The sequence below is a fragment of the Thamnophis sirtalis genome, unplaced genomic scaffold (genome assembly GCF_051295495.1).
Source record: "Thamnophis sirtalis isolate CommonGarterSnake01/CBP01778 unplaced genomic scaffold, rThaSir2_p1.2 scaffold_7, whole genome shotgun sequence".
Lineage (NCBI taxonomy): Eukaryota > Metazoa > Chordata > Lepidosauria > Squamata > Natricidae > Thamnophis > Thamnophis sirtalis.
Genome location: NW_028261387.1, coordinates 48559931 through 48586579, shown reverse-complemented (window position 1 = coordinate 48586579; position 26649 = coordinate 48559931). Strand labels below are relative to the sequence as shown.

General features: G+C 38.5%; 1 protein-coding gene across 3 annotated transcripts in view; it reads left to right on the top strand.

Moving 5' to 3' along the window:
• Positions 1–750: 750 nt before the first annotated feature.
• ILRUN (inflammation and lipid regulator with UBA-like and NBR1-like domains) overlaps positions 751–26649 on the top strand; it is a 44890-nt gene continuing 18991 nt past the window's right edge. The window contains exons 1-2 of one of the 3 annotated variants that reach the window (XM_087719938.1): positions 751–1018; positions 22429–22583. In XM_087719938.1, the coding sequence (XP_087576064.1) occupies positions 861–1018; positions 22429–22583 (313 nt within the window). In that variant the 5' untranslated portion in view covers positions 751–860. The remainder of the gene's footprint in view (positions 1019–22428; positions 22584–26649) is intronic. The other 2 variants (XM_014051754.2, XM_014051753.2) reach the window with 2 other exon arrangements.

Sequence of the window (26649 nt, the reverse complement as noted above, 5' to 3'; positions counted from 1 at the left end):
AGAAGTTGGGGTTATTTGAAAGATGGGCCGTGGTAACCTATAATGTACACTGCAAATAAGAACTATGGCAATGGTCTAAGAGTTATGTGTTTGAATCCCTTATTTATGGAAAATCAGATCTGTAGGATATAAAATATGATTTAGGAAATGCAATTGGTAATCAATTAATTTCCTCTTATTTCCACGGGACTGATTCATTGAGGTAATGTCCTTCCTGTCCAAACAGAAAAAAAGTAACACACAATAAAAAAAAATAGAGCAACAAATACTTTAATGACCTTCATACACACGGAGGTTAGAAATCCCATGGGGGTTCCAAGGAACTCCCCAAACAAAGACGGGCAAAGCTCAGTGCGATCTCAAATGCCGCTTAAGTGTTTTAATAAAGTTTCTTTCGAGCAAAACTGGTTTCCTTTGTGAACTTGATTCTCTGGTCTTGGAGGCAGTAAAAGAGAAGTAAATTTACCGCCGTCCCTTTCCAAGAAATCGTTTGAATTTCTCCGTCGATTCTCCAGCCCTGACTCTGCCCAGCTTTCGAGCCCACGCAACTTCTGTCGGGGATTGTCACCGGTTGAGACCCCGAGTGGGGGGAAAAGATCAGCTCGTTTAATGCTTAACACTGTTGAAAGGTTTGTATTTTGATCCATGGGGCTGACGTCATCACGTTTGTGAAATCACGGTGCGTGCTGACGTTACGCCGCGGCATCAGCGTGCTTTGCGTGCTGTTTGCTCGCTCGCTCGTTCTCCCTCAACCCCCCCTCCCCCATGCAGCTTTGAGCAGGCGGCAGCGACGGCTCACGGGCAGCCCGGGGCCTAGTGGAAGGGGCCGGGCTGGCGCGGGAAGAAGGGGTCGCGCCGCCATGGAGGGGATGGACGTGGATCTGGACGCCGAGCTGATGCAGAAGTTCAGCTGTCTGGGAACCACCGACAAGGACGTGCTCATTGGCGAATTTCAGCGGCTCCTTGGCTTTCAGCTCAGCCCGGCTGGCTGTGCCTTCTTCCTGGAGATGACGAACTGGTACACCGCTGGGAGGAGTGGGACGGGATGGGACCACGGCGACGGGTAGTTGGAGAAGGGGGGGGGAGGGAGGTTGCCCCTCTCGGGGGGCCAAGTTGGAGAGGTGGGAAACTCACTTTGTCAGGCCGAGCCCCTCACTCCCGACTAGGGAAGTTACCCCGCTAATGGAGCGCGGTGGAGAATTTTGTCCGTGGACTTAACCCTGTTAGGTGAGGAGTAATGTCAGGCGGAGCAGCTCTGTCAGATGTAAACAACCCTGATGTGACGCTTTTTCACTGGCTGGACAAGTCATACAGGTGCAGTCAGTCACCTTATCTGTACAAGGCGTCGTGTGAGGCCTTCTTCCTATTAGTGGTCAGGCTTCCTATGCTAGGGTTCAAATCCCGGTTTTTGCTCGACCTGCCTTGTTCTTTGTAACTGGTTCCATCACATGGCGGGTTGTTTTTATTTTATGGTCTATGTTGCTTAAACTCAGAGACAACCTTCTCCAGTGTTTTGAATTTTTTAAAAAAAAAATCTGTCCGGGCTTTAAAAGCATTTTGATGCTATAAAAAGAAGAATGTCATATAATAATGTAATAAAACAAACAATTTGGTGTGCCCCTTCCTCGAATGTGGGCTGCTTCTTTTTGTTTAAATTCGAAGTTAGCCATATTTTGATTTTTTTCAGCTTATGGAATTTTTGTGTGTATTTCTGCTTTCCCTTTATTGCCCCCAGCAGTATGGTGAGTCATTGAAGAAGTGAAGCTTGCACCCTGAATTAAGCCTTTTTTGTGTTTGTGTTAGTGAAATTGTATTGTTGCTATTAGTGATAAACAGGTTTGTCTAAAATTTTGGCTGATTATATCTATGCAAGCCACATTCTCAAAACTTTTATTCAGTTCTAATCACCACCTGTTTATTACAGAAGTTCTTATCCACAGGTTTGTAAATAGAAATTTTAAGCGATGCATGCTGTCTGTGAATAAAGGTGGTGTAATGTCAGGGCATGTTTTCAGCCTATGAACTTTCTCTTCCTGATCAAATTTCTATTGTATCATAATGTTTTTTGACTTTTATGCAAATCACATATCTACAAACTATTACAATCAGTGATTGATTGATTGATTGATTAATTATATCCCATCGGGATGAATTGATTCTTAGAAATCACGTGCTGTAGATAGTCTCCAACCTGGCCGTACAAGTGTTATATCAGTATAGATTGCAAAAAAAAAAAAGTGCTGACATATTAAACACAATATTTGGTGTCAAGTACTGATCTTGACTGATTTCAAAAAGCCCCCAAACTTGGATGGTGAAATCTTAGTATTGTAACGGGAGTTTGCCAGGGAATCCTAGGGCTATTTACTAGATTGGGGAATTGGAACAAATATACCATCTGAAATGAAAAACCAGTTCCATATTCTTATTGAGAAAACTACTTCCATGTAATGATGTAACCTCTGGTAGTTGAGCACATCAAGTCCTCCCTCTATATTTCATAAAAACCTAGTGCTCAAGCAGCATAATGAAATAAATAGATAAAAATTCTTTCATCCCAGTTCAAGCTTCCATAGGAATAATTCAATTTGAAATTAAGCAGACTTATTTGTAAAGCAACATTATTAGAAATGGGCTGTAAAAATGGTTTTGAATCTGATTAATAGTAGTTCCATAGGGAATTTTATTACGTACAGGAAATTCTTACTTTGCTGCTGATAACAAATATATTTTGTTATAGTTAAACTGAAATTTGAGTTTATTTTTGTTATTTCTGATGTATGGTAGAAGTGTAAGTATAACTGGAATGTACCACTTTAAACTATAGGTTAGATTAACCTACATATCTGCCCCACCTTCTTTTAAAAGAGGATTTCTACACATGAAAAGGGAGAAATTATGAGAAATGTTTAATCTTAATATCTAAGCTATGTTGTCATGTGACATCTTCTCAACTTGCACTCTTTAATAGAACATTCCAGAAAGAAGGATACCATCTCATCTGTGTGATAGCTTTATGCAAGATTATCCAATGAACATTTGAGCCAAACAGTGTTTAATCTAGATTTCACAAGGCATTGTTGCCCCACATAGTTCAAAATTCAGAAATCCCATAAACAACTGTCATAACATTGGGGATCTCCATAAATCTTTTGTACCAGTATGTGGTAAACAGAGATTTGTTGCAGCATAATGCATGATGTCTTTCAAACCCTATGTTTCAATATTTAAGTGTATAAGCATGTCTTCTATACTGGTATTCTGGTAATTACTGGATTCTGGTAGTATGTGACTACTACTAATATATTGCAAAGAATTCTGGTGACAGAATAATGTGATCGTATATATGAAGAAAAAAGTATTCAGTATTTTGACTGTATTTACATTTTAAATGAATCAGATGACTTTGTATGCATTAATAATGCAGCTGGGGAGAGTAATGCACAAGAGAAGAGATAGCAAAGTCCGTGGACATTTTATTTATTTAAACAATACAGCATAATATTCTCATGTACATTTCATTCCCCAGGTTGTATTTATTTTTCCATTTTGTATTATTTCTCACCCCCAAGTGTTTATTAAGAAATATTAAAATACTTAGCAATAGCAATAGCAATAGCAGTTAGACTTATATACTGCTTCATAGGGCTTTCAGCCCTCTCTAAGCGGTTTACAGAGTCAGGATATTGCCCCCAACAACAATCCGGGTCCTCATTTTACCCACCTCGGAAGGATGGAAGGCTGAGTCAACCCTGAGCTGGTGAGATTTGAACAGCCGAACTGCAGAATTGCAGTCAGCTGAAGTAGCCTGCAGTGCTGCATTTAACCACTGCGCCACCTCGGCTCTTAATCAGCGAAAAGAAGCATCCAATGTTGATACTTATTTTACCAAATTTTGAATACAGTTAATAGGTGTTGAATATGTCCAAGTTTTATGTACAAAAGTTATTCTTGGAGAAGAAATGGTACATTATGCCAGCTATAAGCTTCAAGTGGACCATGCAGTACCTTTTAAATAAATGATCATAGTATACAAGAGTGAGTGAACATGGCTTCAGTGCTGACTTCTGCATTTTACAAGTGCCATACGCCTGCATATTGTCAAATATATTTTTCAATATACTTTATTTGAAATTGAAAGGTTGCTAAAAAGGCCAGTTGTTAACCAAGGACTACCAATACTTTTTATTGTCAATATAAATATAAGACCAATGCTAGCTGATCAGTTCTTCCTGAATATTCTTTCATACACCTAGCTTAAGTATACTTTCCTAATGCAGAACATGTCACTATGTTTATTATCTGTTCCTGGGTTCTTCAGTTGAAGGTATAATTAGATAAAAATAGAGATGTCAAAGCTTGGCTCTAGTATTGTAACATATGTTTAAGTCTATCGTCAGGTATATTATGATATCTAGCTATGTTGCAGCTTGAAAGAGTAGAACACAAGTAAATCTTTGTACAACAGCTCTGATAGTTGAATTTATATGGTGTGCATAATCATAGGTTCCTGTGCTCCCTGTTTTGTTCTTAGCCTTAAATTAGTGCACACTTCTGTGATTTGTTTGATTGTGCCAGCTCTCAATTATATTTTAGTTAGGATCTGCAAATCCTTAAAAACAACTTAAAATGTTCTGCATTAGGAAAGTATACTTAAGCTAGGTGTATGAAAGAACATTCAGAAAGAACTGATCAGCTAGCATTGGTCTTATATTTATATTGACAATAAAAAGTACTGGTAGTCCTTGGTTAACAACTGGCCTTTTTAGCAACCTTTCAATTTCAAATAAAGTATATTGCAAAATATACTTGACAATATGCAGGCGTGCACACAGAATTTCTGTATTCCTTCCTCAGCCTTGAATAAATACAGTATATCCTGGAATTGTGGTGGGATGAATGAATTAATTATAGAAGAAATGCTTTCATTTAGGATAAGAGTTTTAATAGTTTTTCTGGTAATTAGATTCCAGAAATTGTCAGAAATTTCAGGAAAAAAAACCATAAGAGGACATAAAAGGCTGAGAGGAGACAGAACATTTTAACTTTGTTCTTAAAACCTTCCTAAACTGTTTAGCTTATCAACATAAACTTTGTGTTCAGAGGATTATGTTCAAGGATAAGCAGAAAGGCAACTGCCTTAATTTAGGTAAAACTGATTGATATGCTGTCATAAAATCCATTTTAATTCAACTAAGAAGGCTAGCATTCTTATTTTTAAATGGTTGTATCTTCTTTCTATACTTTTTTTTTGGATAAAATTTAGATTTGAAATGCACAACAGTCTAAATATACAACTGAATGGAAATGATTTTTTAAAATAAAAGTATACTATCATAATGGCAACCAGGAGCATCTGTCCAACCATGGTGATGGCAAAAATGTGATAATAATTAAAAATAAGACTTTATGGTACAACCTAAAATGTTCTGCGTTAGGAAAGTATATTTAAACTAGCTGTATGAAAGAACACTCAGGAAAAACTGATAAACTAGCATTGGTCTTATATTTACAGTATATATTGACAATAAAAAGTGCAGGTAGTCCTTGGTTAACAACTGTCCTGCTTTCAAACTTACGACAGCTCTAGAAAAGTAGTTTTACAACTGGCCCTTAAACCTGTGACAGTCACCGTGTACATGGTCACATTATCATAACTCATGTGCTTTGCAACTGGCATGCATTTATGACTGTCACTGAATCCCATAGTCACATGTTGCCATTCATGAGCTTCCCAGCCATCTTCCAACAAGCAAATTGCTGGAAAAGAAGCTGGCAGTATATTGCATGTCACAGCCACTGATGTTGTACTTAATAAACTTGAATGATTCATTTAATGGCCTCAATGTTACTGACAGAAGTCAACATGATCACATCTTTTACTTAATAATATCGCTTAAGTATTACCAGTCACAATCAGGATCATTAAATGAAAACTTTCTGTAATCCATAGTTCTTTTTGTATTGTCATGACAGTTTTGTGTCCCAACAGCTATACATTTTTTCTTACCCAGGAGATGACTGAGTAACAGTAGCTTGATTATGTTTTTTTAAAGACAAGTAAGTAATTTGCTATTACTATTAAAGTAACAGTATAATACATTTTTGACTGATACATAACAAAACATGTTTAATTAACACCTACTCCCACTTGGTTAAGCGACCAAGTTTCTTTTGAAAGACTAAGTCATTAAGTGAAATGATCACTCAGTGTACACATGACTGAGAGATTACTGGTTACTGCCATTTCATTCAAATAGGTTTTTTTCATATAAACTACACTAACATTACTGTCATTTTGGCACACAATGTTGTCAAGGGCACAAAATTTGGTTGTAAATGCATACATTGGTAAGAAAATGATTTTATTTTTCTTAATCCTATATTTGTGAGTGGTTGCTAACTGAGGTTGTAGGTATAACAGATTATCTAAAATGCTGAGCTTGTCAGCTGGAAAGCTGACACCCAGGTTTGAGTCCCCAGTGCCATACAACGGGAGTGAGCTCCTGTTACTTGCTCCAGCTCCTGCCCACCTATCATTTCAAAAGTATGCAAATGAGAATAGATAAATAGATACCACTTTAGTGGGAAGCTAACAACGTTCCATGCACCTTTGATATATAGTCATGTTGGCCATGTGACTATGGAAATACTATTATCTTCAGACAATGCTGGCTCCCTCGACTAAGAAATGGTGATGAGTGTCGGACATGACTGGATATCCAAAACGGTTGGTATGAGATGTCAGGCAAAGTTCAAAGGCCCAAATGTCATAGCAGGGTTTTCAGCTGGACCAGGTCCAGAATCAGTCATAAGATTTCAAGTCAAGAGGCAAGGTATGTTGAGTCTAGGTTAACAAATAGTTATTGCCAATAGTGGGGCTTGAGCCTGCTACTCTTCTTAAATAGAAGCAACTCAGGAATTGTTCATTTGGAAGGGTGATAGTTCTTTTTTGTGAGGAGTGCTTTTGTTCTACCCTGCTCTCTGTGTGGCAAGTCCTTGCACTAGGAGGAGGAAACATCTCAGGCTCCTCAACGTCTAAGCCTGGCAGCAGACATACATGGTTATTGGGCAGCATTGCCTTTGCCTATAGCTGCCTCAGGTAGCAGTTTGCTCAGTAACTCTGAAACTGATTGCTTACTGTTGGTTTCTTGTCAGAGTCTGAGCTGGCAACGATACATGGAGATTTACAATAACACAACATCTAGGTTCCAAGACAATTTAGGTTTTACATTTTGAGTATACAAGCCAAAGAGTATACAAGCCAAAGAGCTCAATAGTGACCTAAGGATTAATAAGATTTTTTACCATAGAAGTTTCCAGAGCTGGTTAATATTAGCCATACTTCTCTGTTCTCTATAGTTGCAGCCAAAATACGATAACCAGTCTTAACAGGTAAAATTGGTCACAGATCTGGATCAATGACCCCTTCCAGATGGTGATCTTAATTCTTCATAAACAGGAGCCTATCAGAGACGAAATGTCAAAATGGTAGCCAAGGACCACAGTGGAACGAAGAGTCCAGCTCTTTGTAATTCAGGCCATCTATTTTGAGAGTCTGTCCAGAATAATACAGTGGTCATTAGTATTGAAAGCCACTGAATGATCAAGAAGAATTAGCAGAGCTGTACTCCTTATCTTCTCCTTACATAGATTACATGAAAGGCAGTAAACAAGTTCTTAGGTAAGAATCACATAGATATCAAAGTTTTATAGCAATTTTCTTGAGCATTTTAAGGATCACAAATAGTTACTACAGTGCAATGTCATTCTAGTCAGATTCTTCAGGAATGAACAGGAGGGTTTTCTTGTAAGAAATGTATTACCTCTGAATCCAGATGCTGAATACAGGTAGTCCTCAAGTTATGACCACAGTTGGAATCAGAATTTTTGTTTCTAAATGGTATGGTCATTGTGAGTCATCATATGATTACACCCAATTTTATGACAATTTTTACCATGGTTCTCAAGCGAATCACAGTGATCATTTAGTGTCTCATGGTAGTTTTTTATTAAGAAAATGTATATAGCCATTGAACTCACCAGCATTCTGGCTGGTTTACATAAATTAAACAAATCATGTAGTTGTTAGGCTAATCCTACTTCCCAAATTAGCATTGCTTGTTAGAAACTTGCTGGAATAGTTGCCAATTGCAATCACATGACCAAAGGATATGGCAATCAGTCATAAATACAAGGCAGTTGCCAAGCAGTTGAATTGCAATCACTTGTTCATGGGGGTGGTGCACTGGTTGTAACTTCAAGGATAAATCAGAAATAACTTTTTCCAGGCTGTTGTATGAGTGGAAAGCATGGGATTACAAGAAAGTAAACAATCACACAATGGGGAGTGCACACTGAAAGGAATGAGGTGGTATGGGGAGAAGTGAAATTACAAAAGAGTAAGCAGGAACAGTGAGGTGAAGCTAGAGCAGAAGGAGCCACAAGTGTGCAAATGGCCCAATGTATTCCCCATTGTGTGCTCTCTTGTAATCCCTTCCTCTCCTGTGAATGTAAATACAAGCATTACTTTCCTTCTTGCTAATTATCTTAGTAGTGGGGGAAGCAATCAAAAGGATGAGGGACTGGGGAAAAGGAAAGCACACTTCCACTTGTATGATTACCTGTTTAGTGACTGTTTCGCTTAATGAGAGAGCTGCTGGTCCCTGTTGGCCATTAAAATTTATAGCAACTTTTTATGATAAGAGAGAACTTAAAACATTCCAAAATATAATATATTCAATTGAGATATGAAGGAGAAGGTAGATAAATCTTCATGCCAGTAGTTTGGGGTCAAAGAGAAGGAGAGCACTAGATTAGTGGCAGCCATTTGAGGCAGTTCAGGTCAAGAAACAGATTCTCAAAGTTTGGACTGGAACTACTGGTGCATTGATAGAAGCTATAGTAACAGATACCTGAAAGCTGTATTTTCCTTCCTCTTATGGTCGCATAACTGCACTTTGAGTGCTTAGCAACCAGGCTATTTTGACTGTCATCAGTTATAACCATGATAGGCAAGATCTATTATGATAATAAGGATTACCAGTACGTATTCAGTTATTGTTTTATGCTATTAATATTATTCTGGAAGCTATTTGACCTTGACATCTTTTATATGTAATTTATATAGAACGACTTATTCTACTTTAGCCACTATTGTATAGAAACATTTGGACTTAGTAATATGAAGAAGCTTGTGTTATACAGATAGTCCTCACAATGACCAAATTACTGAATTGTGTTCAGTAACCAAAATTACAAAGGTACTGAATTAAGGGACATAAACCAATGCCTGAAGTTATTAATGTTGCAGTCCTGTATAGCAGTCTGGGCTGTTGGCAACCCATTTGTATTCACAATGGGATGCCAAGGTGCTCATAATCATATGATTGCCATTTGCAATCTTACTTGTCAGCTTCCTCTGAAAGTCAGCAGAGAAGTAGGCAAGGAAAGTCGCAAGCTGTTGTTGCAGGACTCCTGGTTCCTGGAGGATGGCTGAAAACGGTCCATCAGGACCCATTATGAGATGAACCTTTTTCAGCCAGTCTTTCAGAGAGTGGAAGCACTGCTAGTTTGATTTTGCCTCATTAAGGGTGGAGCCCCTCCACCAAGCAGCCCTTATGCTCTCGAAAATGTTGGGTGAAAAGTCTATAACAAAAGCCAAGGGGGATGTTAGTACAAGGTGTTTGCCAGCCTGGAGTGTTTGAAGCCATGCTGACTCCAAGTGCCCCATCCTAAAATCCCATTTAGCTTTCGTCATGGACTTTTTCAGTCAGTGCCTTTGAGAGCAGAAGGACTGCATGTCAGATTGATTTTATCCATTTGGGGTAGAGTTCCTCTACCAAGCATGCTTGCCATCCTTACTGACTGGAAAAAGCCTTTCTATCCTTCAGAAAAACATTTACTAATTTTCTAGCCAGAAAGCTAGTGAATACAGTATTCTAAAGGCTAGAAAGGCCAACACACAGAGTAGAGGAGAACCGGCATGCTGGGACTGAGAAAAAATGTTCAGGTGCTTGGGATCAGAGCTTCCTTTCTCTGGCCCAGCAGTGCAGATTCCTTCTACGCATGGAGGGGACGGCCTGCAGTTGCCTGGAGAAAGGACTTCTTGAGTTCCAAGCTTCCTTTCTCATGACCCTTTGTGTGCATGGATGGGAGTTGTGTGCCCTTTTTTGGCAGGTAGTTCTGTTGCGTTATCAACTTAGTGACCCATGCAGTCGGTTAGCAACTACACCTGGGATTGTGGTCATTGAGCAAGGTGGTCATGTGGCTGCCTCGCTTAATGACCGCAATGAATTAGGACCAAAATTTCAAGTCCAGTTGTGGTTATAAGTCAAGGAATACTTCTTGCCCTTTGAAATAGAAGGAAAAATCTCTGTTTCCTTTTTCACCAGGAGTTCATTCATTTTATAAACGTCAATTCATAATTATAAGCTCCTTCACAACTGTAAGTTGTGAAGATGTCTTACAAACAAAGTGCTTTGCATGTATGTATGAGATTATAAATATGTTCATAAAGACATACCATATTAAGCATACATCAATAAATCTTTTCTAGGTAGAGACTTTTTTAAAGCAACATTTGCAATTTACATTTGATGGTTAAGTGTGATTCAGGGGGAGTGAAGCATTTCTTCTCAGGTTATTATTTCCCAGAGTTCAACATGCTATGATTTAAATATATACCTGGAAGACTTGATGAAATAGACTGCAATTTCGATGTCTGATTTGTTACTGGTTCTTTAATCATCTCATAACTTAAAACATCTGTGTTTTGCTGCAGCATAATTACACTGTACACTGTGGTTGGTTTTTTGTTCAACTTTGTGGCAAAGAGCACTTGTTCAGTTGAACTTCAGTTAAATATTTGCTTTGTCATCATGACTCTGCTCATGTTTTTTTCATCCTCCTCGTTGTAATCTGTTATCTCTCCAGGTTGACATCATTTTTTTACTGAACAAATTGTATAATTTTTGAAAAAATATTTTCACTGCAGTTTGGTTTAGGAAAAATACTTAGAAGAAAAGATAGTCTGCTTTCAATTTGTTTGAGCCTCAGTTACATATTGGCTGGAACAGATACTGAAACCATTCCAAGTGGCAATGCTGGGTGATGAAATATGACACATGGAAGGGAAGAGAATTGGCAATCAGCCTTGATGCATAAATAGCCCTTTCCCCTTTGAAGTATGTTTACAAGATTGAAAATAATGCCATTGCAAGCTGTGTATTTTTCTTTAATTTGAAGAAGCAATTAAAAATACTTCTCCAATATATATTTTGAGCTGTGATTCTCTGTAAATATGCAGTTTTCTTAGTATTCATGCACTTTTTATGCATCTTATAATAAGTCTGGATTTTGAAGCAAGATATCAAGGGAATTGTTGGAGAAGTATCCTGAACGTAATCCTGTGGCCTTCATTATTTTTACTTATCAATTCTACCTTTTGTCACAAGTGAAGTAATGTCTTTGAATGAAGCAGATTAACTCCCTGATTTTAACAAGTATTGCTTCATTCATCTGATTGTAAGTTAGTATAAATCTTACTTGATATATTGATTTATCTCAGTCTAGCACAATACCAATGAAGAAGAAAAGTAACAGTTCCCAAAAGAAACCAGCATGGCTGCATAAAGAACTCTGACAAATTGAAAGACAAAAAAAATTAAGTATAAAAAGTGGAAAGAAGGGGACATAACTAAGGCAGAATATCAGCAAATAGCCCAAGCCTGTAAAGATGAAGTAAGGAAAGCTAAGGCTCACAATGAAGAAAGGCTTGCCACAAAAGTAAAAAATAACAAAAAAAAGCTTCTTCCAACATGTTAAAAACAAGAAAAGGTTTAAGGAAACAATTGGTCCATTGCTGGGAGAAAGTGGCAAGAAGGTGACAAGCAACAGGGAGAAAGCAGAACTATTTAACTCATTTTTTTGCATCTGTCTTTACACATAAAACAGTCCAACCTATCAAAAACAGCACCACAAAAATCAGATTAGGAACACAAATTGAAATAGGGAAGAAAATGGTAAGTGAGCACCTGTCTACCCTAGGCAAGTTCAAATCACCAGGACCGGACAGATTATACCCCAGGGTTCTCAAGGAACTGGCAGATGAGATTTCAGAACCACTGAACTATATCTTTCAGAGATCCTGGAGCACCGGGGAACTGCCAGAGGACTGGAAAAGAGCTTATCTGGTTCCCATCTTCAAAAAAGGAAAAAAAATAGATCCAGGAAACTATAGACCTATCAGCCTGACCCCAACCAGGAAAGATTCTGAAAAAGATAATCAAGTAACGAATTAGCGAACACCTAGAAGTAAACAAAGTAGTAGCCAGAAGCCAACATGGGTTTGTCAAAAACAGATCATGCCAGACTAATCTTATTGCATTCTTTGACAAAGTGGCAAAATTAGTGGACCAGAGGAATGCTGTCAATATAGTTTACTTGGACTTCAGTAAGGCATTTGATAAGGTAGACCATAACCTACTACTAGATAAAGTAGAAGAATGTGGGTTGGACAGCATCACCACCAGATGGATCCGTAATTGGCTGACCAACCGCACTCAGCGTGTAATCCTCAATGGAAATGCAAATAGCAATAGCAGTTAGACTTATATACCACTTCATAGGGCTTTCAGCCCTCTCTAAGCGGTTTACAGAGTCAGCATATCGCCCCCCCCAGTCTGGGTCCTCATTTCACCCACCTCGGAAGGATGGAAGGCTGAGTCAACCTTGAGCCGGTGAGATTAGAACCGCTGAACTGCAGATAACAGTCAGCTGAAGCGGCCTGCAGTACTGCACCCTAACCACTGCGCCACCTTGGCTCTTTTTCCATGGAGGGAAGTATGCAGCGGAGTACCCAAGGCTCTGTTTTGGGCCCAGTACTCTTCAACATCTTCATCAATGATTTGGATGAGAGAATAAATGGGGAACTCATCAAATTTGCAGATGACCCCAAGCTAGCAGGAATAGCCAACACTCCAGAAGACAGGCTTAAGATACAGAAGGATCTTGACAAACTTGAACATTGGGCAATATCTAATAAAATGAAATTCAATGGTGAAAAGAGTAAGGTTCTACATCAACGAAATGCACAGGTACAGTATAGGTGGTACCTTGCTCAATAGTAGTAACTGAGAGGGATCTTAGAGTCTTAATGGACAACCATTTAAATATGAGCCAGCAGTGTGCAGCTGCTGCCAAAAAACCCAACACAGTTCTAGACTGCATAAACAGAAGGATAGAATCAAGATCACGTGAAGTGTTGATACCACTTTATAATGCCTTGGTAAGGTCACACTTGGAATACTGCATCCAGTTTTGGTCGCCACAATGTAGAAAAGATGTGGAGACTCTAGAAAGAGTGCAGAGAAGAGCAACAAAGATGATTAGGGGACTGGACACTAAAACATGAAGAACGGTTGCAGGAACTGGGTATGTCTAGTTTAATGAAAAGAAGGATTAGGGGAGACATGATGGCAATGTTCCAATATCTCAGGGGTTGCCACAAAGAAGAGGGAGTCAAACTATTTTCCAAGGCACCTTAGGGTAGAACAAGAAGCAATGGGTGGAAACTAATCAAGGAGAGAAGCAACTTAGAACTGAGGAGAAATTTCCTGACAGTTAGAACAATTAATCAGTGGAACAGCTTGCCTCCAGAAGTTGTGAATGCCCCAACAGTGGAAGTCTTTAAGAAGATGTTGGATAGCCATTTGTCTGGAATGGAGGGTTTCCTGCCTAGGCAGGGGGTTGGACTAGAAGACCTCCAAGGTCCCTTCCAACTCTGCTATTGTATTGTATTGTATTTATTATCATTTTAAACCACGCAATAAAGAGAAGCAACAAACAACTAGTAAAGTATTTATCATCACTTAGTAGCTTTTGTCAACTTGGATCTATCCCATAGCATTTCACTGAGCCAGCAGTTTAGAATATAATCCCCTCTTTCTCAAAAAATCTTGATAGTTTATTTAACACAGTTCACTACCTAGATGATTGACTGCTATGGGATCTAGTTATATCATTTTGCAATCTAAAAATAATATTTTTTACATCATGTTTTAAAAGAAATTAATGACAAGTATAATTCTTGATGGTCTGGCTATATTTATTCACTGTTGCATTCAGTACGGGGTTTGCTTATAAATATGTAAAAAACAGAATAAAAGAGCTAGCCAGTCATCACTTTTAAGAACTGCAGAAAGAGCCATCCCCTTAATGGACTCGTTGAAAATTATAGTACCTTAGTGAGAAGCAGGGATGTGGAAGCAATCATCACCATATAATGGAGGGGGGATGGGAGATAATCTTCAGAATTTTGTGGTAAGAGTTGAAGTAGAACTACAGTTAGACTTCACTTACTGACTGCCTTGTCCAATGATGGTTCAAACTATGGTGCTGACTTTTACAACCAAGGCTCACATTTGTGACCTTTCACCATGTCCCTCTGTCATGTGATTGCCACAGTACATGTTGTCTTGTGATTGACCTATTGTTTTTCCTTTTCCCCCCTTTGCAGAGCAGAGAGATTAAAGACGAAGAGATATACCAGAGAGTATGTAGGTAAACAATGGGGAATACTTTGGACTAATGGGATAGTACACTCGCAACTCCCACCATGATCGGGGTGCCAATGCTACCACCTTCCTTTCAGTGTGTATTCCCCATTGTATGCCTGCTTATTTTTCTGTGGTATTGGCATTCAAGCCCAGGACATTGCTTGGATATTTCTCTCTTTCTCTCTCCCATCCTCCCTTGCAGAACAGCAAGATAGCTTAAGCAAAGAGGGGGAAAACATACCTATATTTGGTTAAGAACAAAGTACCTAAAATGGAAGAGAGGCATTAGTTCTCTGCTAGGTAATAATCCATTGACTATTAGCTTTATCCATAGATATTTAAATTATTCTTTGATTGCAATTCAAAGTTTAATAATGTGAGAGATAAATTGCCAGTAAAGTCTGATTATATTCTACACCATAAAAGAAAGTCCCTGAGTTGAGGTCTATCGTCTAATGATTTCATGGACATGTCCATGTAAGTTCTTGGGCAACAGTGTTGAAGAGGATAGCTATTGCTTTCTTGTAAGATATTTGTGCATTTTCTTATAGTGTTCTCTGAAAAATTTCAATTTAAGTGCTTTCAATTCTTCTGTTTATTCCTTTATTACATTTATAGCTTATCTTTCGTAGATGACCTCAAGACAACATATATAGTACCAGGTATTTTTCTTCATAACAACAACACAGTGAGATGGATTGGAGTGACAGAAAATGTTATCTAGCAAGCTTCTGGGGCTGGTACAGGCTTCCATGGGGTGGTATGGTGGGGAGAGAAGCAGGAGTGTGTTGTAGTGACCCTGTGGTGGTCTGTAAGGACAAATGACCCGGGGGCTGCTGCAGTCATAATTTTGAAATGGAGTCGTAAGTAGCTTTTGATGAGTTGGTCATAATTTAAAATGTTTGTAATTGGCCTATCGTACCTAAAAAATTATCTGTATTCATTTTTTTCCTGAGTAGCATAGATCTTTGATTCCTGCTAAATGGGAATTGGAGAAGTTGTTGCCCAAACAGAATGTTAATGACATTGAACAAGCATTGATATTGGGTAGGGGAGCAAAGTGTACAATTTATTTTTAAAGACTGCAGTATTGAATCTTCAATTTGTGACAGACACAGGAAAACGTCAAATCGGTATACTGAATCTTACTTATATTAAAATACATAAAAAAGGAAATGAAAAGGAATATAAAGTAAGAAAAAAAGAAATTAAACTTCTAAAATGCAAAACAAAGGAAAAAGCAATTAGCAAATCCAATCTTCTTTACAGAAGGTATAAAGGCGTTATAAATTTAACTCTTGCTCTAGCATTACAACATAAATCTTTCTTCTTATAAGCTGTTGTTTCTAATGATTAAAACCAGTGGTGAAATCTATTTTTCCCCCTACTGGTTCTATGTGAGTGGCTTGGTGGGGGTCATGTGACTGAGTAGCCATGGCTATATAATCATGTAACGGGGGTGGGGGTGGGGTTCAAAAGACAGAAATTTACTTTAACAATGGGGATTGCATTAGATGACCTCCAGGTCCCTTCCAGCCCTGGATTGTTGTGCTTTTTCAAGGTATTGTCTGAAGTTGCATCTAGTGCCAGATTTGTGGTCCTCCCTCCCTCTCCTTTTTCCCCTCTCTTTCTCCCTCTCTCTCCCTCTCTTTCTCCCTCTCTCCCCCTCCATTCTCTTTCTTTCTTTCTTTCTTTCTTTCTTTCTTTCTTTCTTTCTTTCTTTCTTTCTTTCTTTCTTTCTTTCTTTCTTTCTTTCTTTCTTTCTTTCTTTCTTTCTTTCTTAGTACCCCCCATCCCCCATTTTTGGCCGAGCAGGCCTCAGGGAAACCTCCTAGGAGCAAAAATGTACCCCAAATGCTAAAGAAAAGTAAAAAAAAAAGTTCCTACCATCACGCAGCACAGCTGATCGTCTGAACTTTTTTTTACTTTGTTAAGCATTTTTTACTACCAGTTTGGGCGAACGGTAGCATTTTTTACTACTGGTTCCGGTGAACCGGCCTGAACTGGTAGCATTTCACCCCTGATTAAAACCATAAATCACATGATCATTTTTTTCTGTCTTGCAAAAGTCTAAAGAGGTTTCCAGTCAGCAATAAAGGCAGATATTTTCTCTGATCAAGGAGTCAATTTGGCCATCTCAACAAGTTCCATATTTTCCCCTAACTATTCTTCCATTGTGAGTTGTACCAAATCCATCTTTTTCTTTTTTTGGGTCTTCCTTTACCTTTAATACTTTAGTTTCTAATGGCACTCTGAAGTTATAGTCAACATCACAATTCACATCTCCATAGGTCAACATCACAGTCTGGCTCACAGTATGTATAACTTTTGTTTTGTAAAATCTACCAATTATCTATACTCTTTGATAATAATAATTTTAAAAAATCCACGAAGGCCTGATAGATTTGGTTCATTTGTCTAATTTATTTCCAATTTATTCAAAAACACTTTCACTAAAAAATAACTGTCCCAGTATCCATTTTAAACTTTTTTACATCAACTCCTTGTTAAGCTTTTTGCTAGAAGTTCTTACATTTTAAAATCTTTTATCTTTATTGCTTTGTAATCCAGAAAAAAATGATAATTCACCAAGTAAACTCTTACCCTGCTACTCTGAAAATCTCTTTCTCTTTCTCTTTATTTATTAGATTTTATCCTGCCTTTATTACTTTAAAAATAATTCAAGGCAATGAACATACATAATGCTTCCTCCTCTTTTCCCTATAATAACAATCCTTTGAGATGTACTGGACTGAGAGACAGTGACTGGCCCAGAGTTACCCTGCCAACTTTTCTTTAGTTGTGAATTAGTTATATCCAAAAGTTATTACAAAATGAGATATGACTGAACATTATATTCTGTGCAACATACTGTGTAGGATGTATAGTTTGCGTCTTAGAAGCAGCTATCATTCTTGAGGCAGATTCATTAGTTATCTAATTTCACAAGTATGTTGAGTTTGATATTCTGCTTGGTTACTTCATTTTTCTTTCTTTCATTCAATCATGATCAATTGTGGAGGTTGCCTGAGAAAGTTTTCTTAGCAAGGCTTTTCAGAAATGGTTTGCCATTGCCTCTTTCCTAGACTGAAATAAAGTGACTGGTCCAAGGCTACCCAGCTGGTTTTGTGCCTAAGGCAGGATGAAAACTTACAGTTTCCCATTTTATAGTTTGATGCTTTAACTGCTACATCAAACTGGTTCTGGTTACTTCATAACTTGGAGTAAATCAGAGTTGATTGTGGCTTAGCAAATAAAGAGCTGACCAAAGGAAGTATTAAACTATGTGGGTGGTAAAATTAGATGAAACTTGATGCAAACAACAAATGTGATATAAATTAAGTAAGTATAAAATGAGCAATCCTGGGACATAGACACTTCACACCTGCAGTGATGGATTCTGAGTTGCCTATAAGTATACAGGAAATGGATTTTGTGGTCACAGTGAGAACTCAGCAAGGATGTCAACTCAGTGTGCGACAGCTATAAAAAAGAAATTGTGCTAGGATCATTAATAAAAGTTTTGAAAATTAAACTGCCATCATTGCAATACCTTTATGCATATTTATGATTTATCCACCTCTGGAATACTCTATCTTGTTTGTTTACTAACTAGATTTAGAGGGCTGCCCATTTCAAAAAACACAATTCTGGACAGCGTACAACAAAATAACATAAACAACCTCTCCCCAAAACCAGCCACATACGTTAAATCATATATAATCTACAATCTATAGATCTACAATCTACAATACAAAGTATAAAGATGGCAACCAAGCACCATAATAAAACAATAAAAAGGGGACCCCACCTAACTGGTCACTAATATCTGGGCTGTCTTAACAGCTTTTCTAAAGGGATTAGAGTTGAAGCCTGGGGTAGGGGAAGAATAGTTCCAGAGAACAGGACAACCATGGAAAAAACATGCTTACTAGGTCCTATAAAATGACAAGAAGGAATCTGGAGTATACCCTCTTTGTGGGAATGTGTGGGGTGGATATACAAGGGTGGGCTTCAAAAATTTCAGCAATGGGTTATCTGGCCAGTTGTTGAATGGCCGCGGTCATGGTGGGTGTGGCCTAAGCCTGCACAACAGTGGGGGGCTGTTTTCACCTTCTGGCTCCAGAGGCTTTACTCAAGCCTTTCAGAGGGTGAAAACTGCCTCTCCCAGGCTCTGGAGGTCAAAAATGGACTTGTTTTCAACCTTCTGGAACTTCCAGGAGGCCCGTTTTCCCCTCTCCCAGAGCTTCCGCACAGGCCCTGCACTTACCTCGCATTCAAAATCGGCTGCGTGGAGACTCCTGGGAGGGGTGGGGCGGAGTGGGAGAAGTGGGGTGGGGTGGGAGGGGCCAACAAGGGATGGGATTTGGAGATTTTCTGAACTGGTCATAACATTAGCTACGGGTTCTCCCAAACCTGGGCGAAGCCAAAGCAGCCCACCGCTGTGGGTAGATGTTTTTGGGAGAAAGCAGTCTATCAAAAAACCCAGTCCTGTGTAGAGCTATAAAAGTGGTAACCAGTACTTTAATCACACCCAGAGGTCTGTTGGAGCCAGTGCAGCTCATGGAATAGCTGCACCATCACTCATAACTACCTGTATTGCTGCATTTTAGACCAACTGGAGTTTCCAGGTGGTGTCCAAGGGTAATCCTATGGACAATACATTGCAGTGGCTCAATTGGGAGGTGTCTAAGGTATGGTGACAATGAGCAGGGCCTCCAGTCCAGGACAGACATGTCAGGTGCCCAGGATCTAGTTATGCAAAGGCCTTCCTGGCCTCAGTTGCTACTCATTCTTTGGACGTGATGAGCCAGGGACTTGAAGCTGTTAGGGACTGGATGAGCGCTGACAAACTGGTACTCAACCCGGACAAGACCGAGTGGCTGTTGTGCTTCCCTCCCAATAATTTGGCTGACATTCCAACACTCAGGCTGGGGGGTCAAATTTTATACCCCTCAGATAGGGTCCGTAACTTAGGAGTCCTCCTGGATTCACAGCTGACTTTCGACCATCAGCTGTCGGCTGTGACCAGGGGGGCATTTGCCCAGGTTCGCCTGGTCCGCCAGTTACGGCCCTACCTGAACCGGGAGGCTCTCGCAACAGTCACTCGAGCCCTTGTGATCTCTAGGCTGGAATACTGCAATGGGCTCTACATGGGGTTGCCCTTGAAGAGCATCCGGCGACTGCAGTTAGTCCAGAATGCAGCCGCGCGAGTGATAGTGGGCGCACCGCGGTTCGCCCACATTACACCTATCCTCCGCGAGCTGCACTGGCTACCTGTAGGTCTCCGGGTGCGCTTCAGGGTATTGATGACCACCTTTAAAGCACTCCATGGTAGTGGATCTGGATATTTGAGAGACCGCCTTCTGCCGATCACCTCCCTCCGACCGATTAGATCGCACAGGCTGGGCCTCCTCCGAATTCCATCCGCCAGTCAATGTCGACTGGCGACTACACGGAGGAGAGCCTTTTCTGTTGCAGCTCCGACCCTGTGGAACGAGCTCCCCGTTGAGATTCGTACCCTCACCACCATCCAGACCTTCCGCACAGCCCTCAAGACCTGGCTCTCCCAGCAGGCCTGGGGATAGGTTTCCAATTTACCCGCCCGAGTGCTGACTGTTGAATGCATGTTGTGTTTATCATTTTATTTTGTTCACTATTGTTTGTCTTTGGTACTGCACCCCCTCCCTTTGTGATTGTAAGCCGCCCTGAGTCCCCTCAGGGAGAAGGGCGGCCTATAAATCTCAATAAAATGTGAAAAAATGTGAAAATGTGAAAGTAGGAGCTATGATTCAAGAGAACCCCCAGATTTCACACCGTCTGAACAGGGTAGTGCCATCCAATTCAGTACCAAAAATGGAAACCCTACAACTCCTTGATCTAGTGGATATAAAACCCATAACTATTCAATCTTGGTGAGGTTGAGTTTACATCCTATTCTTCCCCATCAAATCCCCAAAACATAACAGACCTAGAAAAATGTGGAAGACTGCAGTTATCACAATCAAGAAACTCAAACACATTCCTTATGAGAAAAAATGGAATATTTAGTATTTTACTTTGGAAAAAGGCAAAGAAATAGATACAAAAATGTATACAAATGTATATGGTGTGGAGAAAATGAATAGACAATTTTCCCTTGGAGAACATTAGGATAAGGGAGTATGTGGAATTTGATTGGAAGGAGACTTAGAACAGAAAAAGAAAATATTTCTTCATACAGCATGTAATTAATTCATAGAATTCATTACTACAAGACATGGTGATTACTACAATTTGATGGCTTTAAAAGATGATTGGATAAATTCATAGTGGACAGGTCTGGTAACGACTGTGACATTGACAATTATTTATGTGAATTTCAGAATAACCAGCTTGATTATTATGTTGTCAGCCATATAAGGTCCTGTTAAAGAACATTAAATTTATTCCTTTGATCTTAAAATGAACTTTATAAATATATTATGCATAATGCACATTAGGAATTTTATCCCCAGGAAAGAACGTTCTAAAGAATATTAAATTAATTCCTCCTGATAGTGGCATTCCATATCACTAGGATTTTGGCCATTTCGTACCTTTGGAATTTGTTATTTCTGATAAGAATATTATCAATATTTTTATTGCACAACATTTAAAACATTTAATAAGTGTTCAGTTGCATTATAGCCAAAGTAATAGTTTAAAATATTAGCCTTTGTGAATATTAAAAATAATATGGCTACATAAATAGCTGGCATGACAAGAAAAATAAAGGATATTTCTGGTTATTTATTTATGAAAATTTTTTGAGGTCTATATGTTAATAATAATGTTATTCCTATTTAAATACCAGAGAGTTTGGTTCTAGTGACTTCAGTTGCACAGAATCAACAAGAACATTTTTTTTATGTTAGAACAAGTTTCAAGTTCCTAAAAATGCAGAAATGTGAATTAGTCATATATTTTAATAAAACGTTACAATTATAAATAATATTCAGCATGATGTATATAAACATTATTAATAATAAAACATTCTCAGGCATGATATTAGTAAATAATTCCACATGGAATTTGAAGAGTAATTCTAAATATGGCATTTCACCTGCTTTTACTTCAATATAAATATTGTAAGAAATACAAACTGCATGTAGAAGAAGCTTTACAAAATTATTCAGAATACCAGATTGCCACTATTCAGCCTATATCTTAATCAAGAGCACAGACTCTCATTGAATGTTCCTTGATTGGTGGCAAGTATAGGAATTGAGGGACCACACAAGATACACAAGAGACTTGCTCTCTCACAAGTCTTTATCAAACACAATCTTGATCAGGCCCTCAATGAATGAAACACCCCTGATCTAGAATGTGTTGTTTTCAATGTTTTTCTGAATTATTCGTAGTTAACTCACAAATCATAACAATTGCCTTTGCATTTTTGCCAACTGCAATTTGTTTTATACTAATCTTTGAATTTAAACAAAAAACACAACTACACCCCTTTTAACTTTGATTTAAAATCTAGATTTAATTTATAAAATGCATTATCAGTCAATTTTGCATCCAAGCACAACTCTGTTATGCTCTAGGAGAATAACAGACTTTTTCCCCATAGATTTTTATTTATGTGTACATATGTAAGGACTAGAACAGCCTGATGTTGGTTAGTCTGCATTTGACGTTCATGTTATTTAGTCTCGGTATCTGCAAGATATGTTATATAGCAGATATAGAAGAGCACAAAGGATAGGATGTACATCTAGCTATGGAAAACAACTTGCAAATAGGTGTTAATTTCATAATTAAATAAGTAGTAATTCTACAATTTAAATTGGGTATTTATCCAATTTACCATTCTGTGCCTGAAAATCTTCTTTTGTTTTTATAGGAATTTACAGGCAGCCATTGGAGCATACTATGATTTTGAAAGTCCAAACATCAATGTGCCCTCCATGTCCTTTGTAGAAGATGTGACTATAGGAGAAGGTGAATCCATCCCTCCAGATACCCAGTTTACAAAAACGTGGAGGATACAAAACACAGGTAAATTCTGAAGGTCTCTTCTCTATGTTTGTGTTGATCTAGCTGTCTTATATATTTTTCTGGAAATATAATGTTTTGTTTGCTACAAGAACTAATCAATACCTCTGGACACTTGTACCTGTGCCTAAGGTCTTTGGTTAGTGCTATCTTTTCTCAAATGGAAGGATAGGAGAAAGGGTTGGCTAAATAATTCCTGTTGAAGTTGGAGGAAGGTTACATCTTATACTTCAGTGGTGGGATACGACCGGTATGCCCTGGTACAGGTGTACCGGTGCCTGCTGGAGCACCAGGTACTGTTCCGGTATGGTGCTCCGGAGGGCCCACCGCCTGCCTGCTCTCCTTACTTCTATTTGAGCCAATTGGGGCATTTGCACATGCGCATGGAGCGTACAGCACCTGTACCGGTTGCACCGGGATCCGGAATCCACCACTGTTATATTTGCAGATTTTGTTATGTTATGTTATGTTGTGTTGCCCTGTGCTGTGCTGTACTATGGTATGTTCCTGTGGTTTTCTTGGCAAGATTTCAGAAGTGGTTTGCCATTGCTTCCTTTCTAGGGCTGGAAGAGAATAACTGGCCCAAAATCAGTCACTTGGTTTTCTGTTTAACATGGTACTAGAACTCACATTCTCCCAATTTTTAGCTTAAGGTCTTAGCACTACACTAAATTGGCTCTCAACATATGCAGATAGACAGATATAAACAGACTTCATATTGTTGAAAGGGAGAAATGCTTTGATTTATTAGGCTCTCTTTATCTTGGTTGGGAAGTTTTGTGAAGTACAGATCACGTTTTAAATAATGTTTCTGCAGAAATATTGACAATTCAAATGGCATACAAACTTCAAAGAACGATTAAAAATGCACATTTAAATGTATACATTTAACAGTCACCATGTTTACATAGGAAAGGCATAGGTGGAGGAGTACGTGACATTAATTATTTATTATATTATGTAAGTTACATCATTGGCATAGTAATGTCATGAAACAAGACATTGGTATCGTTTCTAATAATGCCTATGTTGGGGATCTTAGGATTGCTTTTATCCTTGAATTTGTATGTAGAAGATGTATGTAGAAGGTTATATGTTTTTTATTACCATTACTCCTAATAGTCTTAAATTTATAATGATCTTCCATTAGGGTAAATGTGATATTGAATGGATAATTCATTTCACTCTCCTCAGATAGCTTAGACCTGTGATGGCGAACCTATGGCATACGTGCCATAGGTGGCACGCGGAGCCATATCCGCCAGCATGCAAGCTGTCAGCTCCAGCGTGCATGTGTGCGCCGGCCACCTGCTTTTTGGCCTTCTGGAGAGCTGGGGGAGGCTGTTTTCATCCTCCCTAGGCCTAATGAAAGCCTCCGGAGCCTGGGGAGGGCGAAAAACAGGGTCAACGGTCCAACCGGAAGTTCGTTTCTGAGCCTCTGGTTGGCCAGTTGGACCCATTTTTCGCTCTCCCCAGGCTTCAGAAAAGTCTCCAGAACTTGGGGAGTGCGAAAACTCCCCCTCTGCTTTGGGGGGGGGGGGAATCGTGCACGCATGCACAATGGGGGGGTCACAAAAACGTGTGAGGATTTCATACACAGGTAGGTGGGGCACATTGCAATGTGGGTGTGCGCACTTGTGCGCTATTGTGCGCGTGCACCCAATTTTGACCCGTGTTTACAAAAAGGGTTGCCATCACTGGCTTAGACTGACTACTTCCAATCTGAGGAACCCTTCCAATATGATAAATGTTGCTTTCTCGCTGTTATTTTGACTTCCTTAAACTTAGTTTCTCTTTGTTTTCTGTATTGAAAGTAGTCATGATTTTGTAATTCAGTAGGAAACTATCGAGAATGAGTCCAAATATATATTATTATGTTGCTACATGTATTTTGAATAGTCACGCATTCTGATGTTAATGTCTACTTTGAGTCTTTGATTCCCTTGATATTTATATTTTTTTCAATTACAAAAATATTTGGTTCAGAATTTTTCCTTTTTAAATTAAGTAAGGTATAGTTAATACTTTTGGATCGTATTTTCCTGCTGTTTTTTTCCCCTTTACAATGGAGAAAACTCTGAAAAAAGTCACAAACACTTTTAAAATACTAAGCTGGAATAACCTACACAACATATAAAAAAAAAAATCCCCGGAGTTAACATTATGATGAAACTTTGGGAAGAGGTTAAATGAGATGAGATGTACTAGCCTTTAGGGATATGATTATCTGAGAAAAATTACATCTGATGCAAGAGAAATAACTGTGCTGACAGATATTGCAGTGACAGGATATAACTTGAACTGCTGAATCTATGTATGAGTTTATTATATACATGAATGTTGTAGAAGACAATTGTATTACAAAATATATCCAACTTTAAATAAAGTATGTTGCTATCCTTAAATGATATACAATATTAACTTTATAGTAACAGCTCTAAATTGACAATAATAAGTTGTGGCACCCTCATGACTGGACCTGATTTTATAACCATTTTTATCATGATTGTTGAATGAATCACATGGTCATAAATGCGAACCCTTCTCCCAAATAGTTTTTCTGAAAATGAGCAAAACCCACTAGACGTTAGCAAAAAAAAATATTGCAAATTGGGGTCATGTGACCATGGGATGCTGCAACCAGTGGTAAATATGACTGGTTGCCAAGTGTCCAAAATGCAGTTATGTGATTGGGGGGGGGGGGGGATATTTGTGACATTTTGGAACAACCGGAAGTGCTTACCTATCTGAGGCATCATAACTCCAAACTGTTGTTAAATGACTGGTCTACAGTAAATGACTACGTGTTTCTCCAAACTATGTAAGTTTTATTCTTTTGATATTTACATGTAAACATAATACATTAAAATGGCTTATAGCAAGGGTGTAAAACTGGCAGCCTGCAGGCCACATGTGTCATGTGCAGGCTACACCCACGCCAACTCCATGAAGGGAAAAAACATCATGATACATCATGTGACAGCAACATGACACCATGAGTTTGACACCCATGTCTTATAGAAAAACAGATTCTGGGAAATCTAGGGAGGTAGTGTGTTTCTCTTTATTAAATATGTTTAAGAGAAGGTTAAACTGCCATCTGACAGATGGATTCTTTAAACTGAGAAAGGAAGTAATGGCAAACCACTTCTGAAATCTTGCCAAGAAAACCACAGGAACATGCCATAGTACAGCACAGGACAACACAACACAACATAACATAACATAAATCTGCAAATATAAAAGTGGTAGGTTCCGGATCCCGGTGCAACCAGTACAGGTGTTGTATGCTCCATGCGCGTGCGCAAATGCCCCAATTGGCTCAAATAGAGATAAGGAGAGTGGGCGGGCGGGTGGGCCCTCCGGAGCACCATTAGCCTTATTTTTGTGCCTAAATTATATTGCCAAAATAGGTTATTTGAAGATGTATTTTTCCATGAAGAAAGTTAATATCTTGATATAGGATTCCTATACTGTTTCTATCTTTTTTGTATTTTAAATCCACCCCATTTGTTTTGTATTATCAATAAGTTGAAGACCATTGGTATTGCATATGTTATTGAAACAAACCTTTACATGTATTACGGATATTTTTTACGACTTTAACAAACTATTCTTAATTTTAGTTTAAGAAGTATTTATTTTTAAGTTGATAGGGTCAGAATATCATTGCAAGTTCAGTGGATACTGCTGTATTAGTTATTTGTGAACTTGTCCCTTGAAAATATTTTGAATAACAAGAATGTTGACCCAACGTTTTGCAAACCTGGCCACTACATTAAGTATAGTGTGTTACTTTTAATTAATTAACTGATTGAATGTAATTAATTTTAGTTATGCACTTTTCATGTCAAAGAAATCTTGTTTCTTGTATCAGGAGTATTTCATTTTCAATATATTGGTATGTTTTTATTCAGTTTATAATAAGAATGGGGATCAGTCTTGTGTCAGAGGTGCATTTCCATCCTGAACAATGGAACTGTGCAAAATGATCAGTCTTTTACCTGGCAGTTATTAATTTTCCTTGATTATATAACGAAATGATGCACATATAATGGAAAATATGTAA